The sequence below is a fragment of the Bison bison genome, unplaced genomic scaffold (genome assembly GCF_000754665.1).
Source record: "Bison bison bison isolate TAMUID 2011002044 unplaced genomic scaffold, Bison_UMD1.0 scf7180017864383, whole genome shotgun sequence".
Lineage (NCBI taxonomy): Eukaryota > Metazoa > Chordata > Mammalia > Artiodactyla > Bovidae > Bison > Bison bison.
The window spans coordinates 6,642,074-6,650,721 of NW_011494955.1; the positions used below are offsets into that span (position 1 = coordinate 6,642,074).

The window sequence follows — 8,648 nt, forward strand, 5'->3', positions numbered from 1 at the left end:
TTGCCAACAAAGGTCTATCTAGTCATGGCTATGGTTTTTCCAGTGGTCATGTATGGATGTGAGAGTTGGACTGTGAAGAAAGCTGAGCGCCGACGAATTGATGGTTTTGAACTGTGGTGTTGGAGAAGACTTTTGAGAGTGCCTTGGACTGCAAGGAGATCCAACCAGTCCATTCTGAAGGAGATCAGCCCTGGGATTTCTTTGGAAGGACTGATGCTAAAGCTGAAACTCCAATACTTTGGCCACCTCATGCAAAGAGTTGACTCATTGGAAAAGACTCTGATGCTGGGAGGGATTGGGGGCAGGAAGAGAAGGGGACAACAGAGGATGAGATGGCTGGATGGCATCACCGACTCGATGGACATGAGTTTGAGTAAACTCTGGGAGTTGGTGAGGTGATGGACAGGGAGGCCTGGCATGCTGCAATTCATGGGGTCACAGAGTCGGACACGACTGAGCGACTGAACTGAACTGAATGGGTTAAAAACCAAGTGTTGCTTATTTCAGTGCTATTATACCAAATGGTTGCTATTCATTCATTAATGGTACGATGTCAGTGTACCTATTGTAAAATTAATGCCCCTAATGTTAGGATCACTTATATAAAACATGTGTTGTGTTACAACTCTACCTCAAAAAGTATTATAAATGGCCACAATTTATTGTTCTGACTTCAGCGATGTCATTTTAAAAATAATATATCTGGGAGCTTCCTGGTGGCCTGGTGGTTAGGATTCTGGGCTTTCATTGTCCTGGCTTGGGTTCAGTCCCTGGTTGGGGAACTGAGATTCCGAATGTGGTACAGCCAAAATTAAAATTTAAGTAAGGTATCTGGTCCAGAATTCTTATCTGTAATTCTATTTAGACAGCACACCTACAGTTAATGATTAGTAAGTATTCAATGTGGTAGAGGTACAAGTATTGTCTCCACTTTGAAAAGTAGAGGCTCAGATGCAATCTTCGTTGGCTGCTGACTTTTGCCTTTCATGCCATTTTCTCCCCCAATATTTGATTTCCACCCCCATCACCCCCAACTCGTAAGATCTGCCCCCTTTCCTCCAGGGTCACTGTCACTGTTCAGACATCGTTGCTGTGCCCATGTTACTTACATTTCCCTCTATTTTCACGTTGGCTTGGGTTGTCTTTCTGGAACAATACCTAAGGTTATTCTTCTTCTAAAACCCTTTTTTTGTCTCTTCATGGCCTGAAACATAACCCTTTGTACCTCTGACATAGACAAGGGCCTTCACTGTTCTGCCTCTTCATATTCCTGGCATTGATATGGTATCAGAAATATAAGTGTTCAGATTATTTGTTGAATAGGTAAAAGAAATTATCAATAATGTGGGTTTCATTTTTTGGTCCACCCTATATTAGGTGTGTGACTTCAGTGAGTTCTTGTTTCTGACCCCAGTTGTATCCTATTCACATTGGTTATGGCCCCTTGACAGAGTCATACAGATGAAAAATGTTACCTTAAAAGTTACATAAACTACTAATGTAAAACCTTTATAGAAAATATAAAATTTGCTAAACAATATCCTCTTTGTTTGCAGATACATAAATACGACCTAAAATAATAAAGACATGCATGAGAAGGATAAATAGCAAATTGAGCATAGTAGTTAGGAGAAGACAATGCAGCTAAGCATGTTATCAGGGAAAGCTTTGGAAATTTTTGCAGTGTTTTATGTCGGGTGGTTGATGTACACAAGCTTTCTTTATATTTTCTGTATCTTTTGTCTGTTTGAAATGTTTAGGATAAACACTGCTGGAGTCTTCCCCAGCATAGTGTTATAAGTTCTTCTTAACCTACTATAATGATTCCTCTTCCAGACCACATATTTTAACAAGATACTTTCATCCAATATCTTATCATAGTTAAAAATCCCCCCAGATAATAGTAACCATGGTAAATGATCAGTTTAATGATCTGCGTCCTTACCTTTGTTGGACTGGCTAGGCCACTCTTTAATCTGAATACTAAATAGCATTTCATAAGAGATACGTCTGGCAATCTGACTTTTAAACATCAGCTTTTGGTGATTTCCAAAAACTATTACTTTTTTTTTTTTTCCTAATTTAGGTCCCCCTCAAAGACCCAAACTGAACCTAAAGCCTCGGAGTACTCCTAAGGAAGATGATTCCTCCGCTAGCACCTCCCAGTCCAGTCGTGCAGCCTCTATCTTTGGAGGGGCAAAGCCTGTTGACACAGCTGCTAGAGAACGAGAAGTAGAAGAGCGGCTACAGAAGGAACAGGAGAAACTGCAGCGTCAGCTGGATGAGCCAAAACTAGAACGACGGCCTCGGGAGAGGTGAGATGATCTTCAGTGACGGATTTCGCATCCATGAAGCCCATGGTTCTTAACGGGGGCATTGTATCTCTAGGACTCGGGAAATTTGTGTGAGTGTTACTGGTTGTCACTTACTAGCGTTTAGTGCTCATGGGCTGAAGCTGCCAAGTAGCAGTGAGTGAGACAGTTTCTTTAGTCAGGGAAGAGTTGTAGCCTGTCCCTCATGATTTTCAAAAGGCCTCCTGGGCCCTCACAAGCATCTGCAAATTTTGGCTAACCTTCAAGAAAAAAATTTGCCAAACCCTGCCTTAGTGTATAGAGTAAAATCCAACCAAAGTGAGGTGAATGGATTTACCTCTTTTCAAGTTATTGGAGATGGAGTAGAAAGAATGGTTTCACTAGTACTAAGTATAGGCTGTAAATTATTTTCCAGTTACAATAATCTGATAAAACTAGACCTGGTTTTTTGATTGATTGGCAGAATTGTGTTGTCAATAATGGAGCACAGAGTTACAGATTCTGTAGGAGAATGTTCTTAACCCTAGCCAACACTTAGTGAAGTACAGGTTTCCCCAATGTCCAAAAGTAGAGCATTGCTACAAAACTTTTTATAAGCCAGAATGGTGTAAATCAAAGAAGCAATTATTTTAGGACACATTTTGCTAACAGATAAAAAGCTTGCTGTAAAACCAACACTGAACACTATTTTCACTTTTCATCTTTTTTTAAAAGCAGAGTCCTCTTAGGATTTCTTTCCAGTGGCAGCAGCATATATGGGTCTTTTTGTAAAAGTAAAGTGGCATAAAGGTAACTTTGAAGCAAGTGATACTTATATTTAGAACCCAAGTGTATTAAATGTCTGCCAGTTTCAAATGGTTTGAGCAAGAAAGACAGCTTATACACCCACATATAAAGCCAACATGATAAAACTTAAAAAGTGATAGTTGTTGAGGGGTCAGCATGGGTGCAGGGTAGCCATTACTGAGCTGGGCATGATGTATTTTGTTAAATCTCTTATATACAGACACCCAAGCTGGCGAAGTGAAGAAACTCAGGAACGGGAACGATCGAGGACAGGAAGTGAGTCATCACAGACTGGGACCTCAGCCACATCTGGCAGAAGTAAGTCAGACCAGGGTGGGTATCTTATTATTGCCCTTTGCCTTAACCTAACGTATCCATAGCCAAATTATGCATATGAAATTTAGTCATGGACTCTTTATTTGGGTTATCATGGATTGGTCTGACTTTCATATTTGCTCTGAGAAAATCTGGGTAATGGGTACCAGAAGAGACTTAGTTAATCAGTTTAATCTCCCACTGAAAAGTATACTTGGCTGTTGGGTTTGTCCCCTCCTCTTAGGTTCTTGTGTCACTTTGCTGTTGTCGTTGGGCTGGGTCTCCATTGTGGCAGGTGGGCTTTCTCTAGTTGTGGAGAGCGGGGGCTGCTCTCCAGTACGATGCTCTCATCGTTGTGGAGCCCAGGCTTTAGACGATGGGCTTTGGTAGTTGCGGCACACAGGCTCCATAGTTGTGGCACACAGGCTTAGTTTCTCCATGGAATGTGGAATCCTCCAAGACCAGAAATCAAATCCGTGTCCCCTGCAATAACAGACATTCGTATCCAGTGTGCTATGAGTGAGGTCCAAAGTCTTGTATCACTTTTTGTTACGAGTGTTTCTACATGTGTATCAAGTACCAACCTTTTAACACTGAGAACATCTGTTGGGAGCCAAATTCAGCTCTGTATTTAAGAATAATGATGGAAAGCAGTATACTTGGATGTGGGCCATTTTCTACTCTTGAGGTTCTAATAGGTTGTTATCAATAAGCCCTTTTTTCTGATGCTTTGACCTTCCCATTTTGACCTCACAGATGCAAGAAGAAGAGAGAGTGAGAAGTCTTTAGAAAATGAAACCCCCAATAAAGAGGAAGACTGTCAGTCTCCAACTTCTAAGCCTCCCAAACCTGAACAGCCTCTAAAGGTAATGCCAGCCCCTCCACCAAAGGAGAATGCTTGGGTGAAGCGAAGTTCTAACCCTCCTGCTCGATCTCAGAGCTCAGACACAGAGCAGCAGTCCCCTACAAGGTGAGTCAGCTTGGAAACATAGCAGTTGGTTGGCTATAGACTCTTCAGTGCTGTTTTCTAATGGTGGAAGGTGCCCTCTGGGGTACTGGCCTTATGGCATCTGATAAGTTCTGCCATCTTGGCTTTCATAGTGCAAATTCTGTGGTGTGCTGGTGGCTCAGTTTTCTGGAGTTTTGCTAGCTGCTTGACATCACTTTGGTGACTCAGTCTGCACACACTATAAATCAGAACCTGCGAGGGCCACAGTTTGGCGGTATGGCCTTGGGGGTCACGTCAAAGGATGTGACACTTGGTCAAGTTCACATAATTGCTCTGATTGTTGTCTTTTCCCATATTTTAATGTTTAAAAGTATTAAGTATGTGTTTTTGGTTTTCTGTAAGACTAACTGCACTTGACATAGACATTTCTGTTCCTTTCCTAAGATAAGCTGATGAATGTGATTACGTGTTTTCTTTCTAGTGGTGGAGGGAAAGTAGTTCCAGCTCAACTATCTGAGGAAGGATCAGCAAGGAAAGGTAAGGCCAAGAGGGAAGTAGGTCATTTGCCAAGATAGAGACCTAAATTAAAAAAAAAAAAAAAAATTCTGTAGAGGAATTGAAAAATACTGAACTTCATTGTATTTTGCACCTTTTTTGTTGTTAAAAGTTGATTGCCTTTTCTTGCCAGTAGAGGGCAGGAGTGGCTTGTTTGGAGAAAACATTGAGCCCTGCCCTTTCCTGGTAGTACATTTCTTTGAAAAGGGAAAGAAAAGGGGGTGGGGAGGAAACGGACATGCTTGGTCCAGATTAGAAATGTTGCCATCTGCAAGGCCAAGGTCACTACACGGCATCATAGTCCTTATTTCCACTTTGCTTTTCATGGTGGCGTTAACCCCAAGGCAGAATTTTTTAGTGGATCTTATTTAGGGTGTGTGACTGATACAGAGGACGTGGAAGAAGAGCCTAGGAAGGAAGTCTGGATCGGGGATAGTTTTCATTTCCCTCAGTACTCTTCAGCTTAAGGGAAACCTGAGAGAGTGGGAGTGTTTATTTTACTTGACTTCCATTTATTTTTATGTCCCTCAAACAGATGAAAATAAAGTAGATGGGGTGAGTGCCCCAAAAGGCCAAAGTGGGAGCTCCAGCCGTGGTCCGGGAGATGGGGGGAACAAAGACCACTGGAAGGAGGCAGACAGGTATGCATGTCCTTTCATTTCTAGTCTCTGCCCTGATGCTTGACAGCTGCCACTTTGTAATTAAGTTCCCACTGTTAACCTGTTAAAGTCAGCCAATATAGTTAGTTACAATTCTGAGAATCTAGAAATTACAAAAGGTCCAGATAGCCAAAATTGTTGACTGGATGTGCCTATTCAGTATCTGAAAACTGCTTATTGGTGTTGGAAGAGTCCTCTCCTAAAGGTATTTCTGCCTCTGCAGGAAAGATGGCAAAAAGGATCACGACTCCAGATCTGCACCTGAGCCAAAGAAAGCTGAAGAAAATCCAGCCTCGGTGAGTGTCAAAGACTTCCTCAGCTTCCTGTGGCCCACTTTCACCACTGAAATTCTGTACATGCTGCAAACGGAGTGGTTGAAAGTGGGCATTGCTGCTTGTTTGAAATAGTGAAAGAAGCTTAGGCTAGCTTTTCCTTCATTCTGCCTTTTACTACTCTGATCCCCTCTTCAAGATAAAAGGTGGTGTATGCCTTCCATAAGAATATACCTGCCTCCAGTCAACTCTCCCCAGCTACAGCTCCATCCGAGAAGCCTGATAAGCAAACGCGTGGGTGTGGTCTGGACATCCACCTCCTGTCCGCCCCAGTATCCTGGACCTTGGTTTTTGCTGTGAGAATTCAAGGCCTTATCTATCTTGTCTGTTACAGAAGTTCAGTTCTGCAAGCAAATACGCTGCTCTCGCCATTGACGGTGAAGATGAAAATGAGGGAGATTACACCGAATAGACCTCTGCATTCTGTGCTTTCTCCTAATCTCTCTCCACCCTGGAACATTCGAGAGCAAATCAAACCTCTATCCAGACAAGACAAAATAAAACTCACCATCTCCTGGAGACCTTTCTTAACTTTTTTTTAAAAAAACACGAAATGAAATTCTTTTGCATGCTGCTGCAGCCTTTAAAGTATTGAACTAACAGGAGAATCATCAGTGTAGCCAGAGAAAGAGACGTACAGCTTTTAATGGAAAAGTTGTGGTGTGTTTTTATGACACATGCAATTGCCTGTGTGATTAGTGCCTAGGGGCCTCCGTTTAGCAAAATGCAGTGACGGTGATGCAGTGTCTGGAATCTAGTTGGGCAGTAGACAGGTATAAGGAAGAGTGAGGTTCCTACCTTTAATTCCTGTTATCCTGTTGTGGCATACATGAATTCTCAGATATGACCTGAATAAACTCTCCATCCTCAGCAAGGTAGGTTTAGTCTCTGATGTTTTAGTCTCCAGGAGGCTGCCAGCCCCTCCTCTCATTTAGTTCTGAGTTACTGGGGCCAGCCTACGGGGAGTTCCTTCATTTGTACCCCCCAGGGGGGTAGGTGGAAGTGAGTCTACAGGCCACTGAAGAATAGGACTGTTTGGTGACCAAAATAAATGGGGAAATCGTGGTGTGAAAAGAAGCTTCGGGGTTTGGTGAATTATTTTGCACCAGTAATAGAGAAAATGGTATATGACCTCCAGTAAACACATGAATGGTTTACTTCCTGGAGCAGGAAGCACTTAGGGTTCGTGGGAATTCCCAGATCTTTTATGTGTCCTGGTTTCACCCTTTCTTAAACACTGTCCCTTCTGAAAGTTCAGATAAATCCACATTCTGTTGAAATCTTGAAGTTTTAAAAATTCAGACTCTTGTCATCATCTTCGGTTCCTCGTGCTAGTCTTTCCTGACCTTCCCAGGGACGACTTGGACTTCGGTCACACTCTTGAGCTAGGCATCCTCTAGAGCCCCGCGGGAGCTGTCCAGTGAGGAATCACTACTGCTTTTCTTAAGCAGTTCTTGGCTCCTTCATTGAGTCTCACTCCTTCCCTCCAGCCATTCCTGCTCCTCCTGCTTTGACCCCTTTTGCACCTCAGAAAACTTTAGAATTACCAGTCTTAGGTGGTGTGTGTGGTTAAATTGGAAACCTTTCTTACAACCTTGATTGGTGTTGGGTGTGCTTTTTCAAAAAGTTTCCATCTCTGCACTGAAATCCCACACAAATGTTTGGGTTTATAATGTGGCCTAGACCAAGTGTTGCGGGGGGTGGGGGGGTGGTTCTTTTTATTTTTTAGCATTCCTTGCGAGAATGAATGATAATGGAGAACAATTTAACAAGGTTCTTGCTTCTCTTGCAACACAGTAGCTCTACTTGCCTGCTTTATGTGCACCTTGGTACTGTCAGCTCAATAGATGCTGTCCTTATGGGCAGTATTGGTACCTACAGAGAAAAGACACCTTGGTCTCTTATTTGCAGACTTTTTTCCCATCAGTCCTAGGTTAGACCCTGTCCAACCTTGCAGGGTGTTAGTTTATGAGTGCTGCAGCAGTGAGCGTAATGAATCATTTACCCAGTGGACATAAAGGACATACCACGTGAGGTAACTTTAAATAATTGGCTTGGAGTGGCTAGTAGCTAGGAAGTGGCTTTTAGAGATACCCAAGGTTGAGAGGGTATTTTTTTAAACCATTTGCTATAGATGTTGAAAAGGTAGGGTTTGCCCTCTTCATGTCTACTCCTTCCAAATAGATGTATACAAAAAAGCTGGTTTCTTCCCCCCATTCCTCTACTCTTGCCACCCTGTTAGAACAAACAGGGATTTATGACCCGCTCCTCATTACATGTAAAATTTGTACAAAAATATCTTCTATGAAAATGATTTGTAATCTGTAGACTTAATACCTGGGAGATGTCTTGAGATGTAAAATCCCATCCTTTGGGTTTTGGGGTTTTTTTGTTTTCTCCAATAAATCTGATCTTTAAAGTTCACTTTAATGCTTAAGTTTCTTGATATGCATACCACATTCTATCCACTGACAGTGTGCTGAAGTTCTCTCAGTACTCGATACCACTTTATGCAGCTGAAGTGTGGGACTACAAGCAGAATCTGTTGACTAAGGCCTCAGAACTGGAAGTGATAGTATCAATGCCCCCTCCATTTTTGCCTGGTGTTAACTTTTTAATGAAGTTGCTCAGTCGTGTCTGACTCTGCAACCCCGTGAACTGTAGCCTACCAGGCTCCTCCATCCATGGGATTCTCCAGGCAAGAATACTGGAGTGGGTTGCCATTTCCTTCTCCAGGGGA

General features: G+C 42.5%; 1 protein-coding gene across 1 annotated transcript in view; it reads left to right on the forward strand.

Moving 5' to 3' along the window:
- The window catches only part of EIF4B (eukaryotic translation initiation factor 4B), a gene marked incomplete at its 5' end in the record, with an annotated part of 18,564 nt that extends 10,232 nt beyond the window's left edge, over positions 1-8,332 (forward strand). Inside the window, 7 exons of the mRNA XM_010858095.1 lie at positions 2,087-2,315; positions 3,319-3,416; positions 4,170-4,383; positions 4,844-4,899; positions 5,453-5,558; positions 5,800-5,872; positions 6,243-8,332. Coding sequence (XP_010856397.1) covers positions 2,087-2,315; positions 3,319-3,416; positions 4,170-4,383; positions 4,844-4,899; positions 5,453-5,558; positions 5,800-5,872; positions 6,243-6,320 — 854 coding nt within the window. The remainder of the gene's footprint in view (positions 1-2,086; positions 2,316-3,318; positions 3,417-4,169; positions 4,384-4,843; positions 4,900-5,452; positions 5,559-5,799; positions 5,873-6,242) is intronic.
- Between the last annotated feature and the right edge of the window lie 316 nt (positions 8,333-8,648).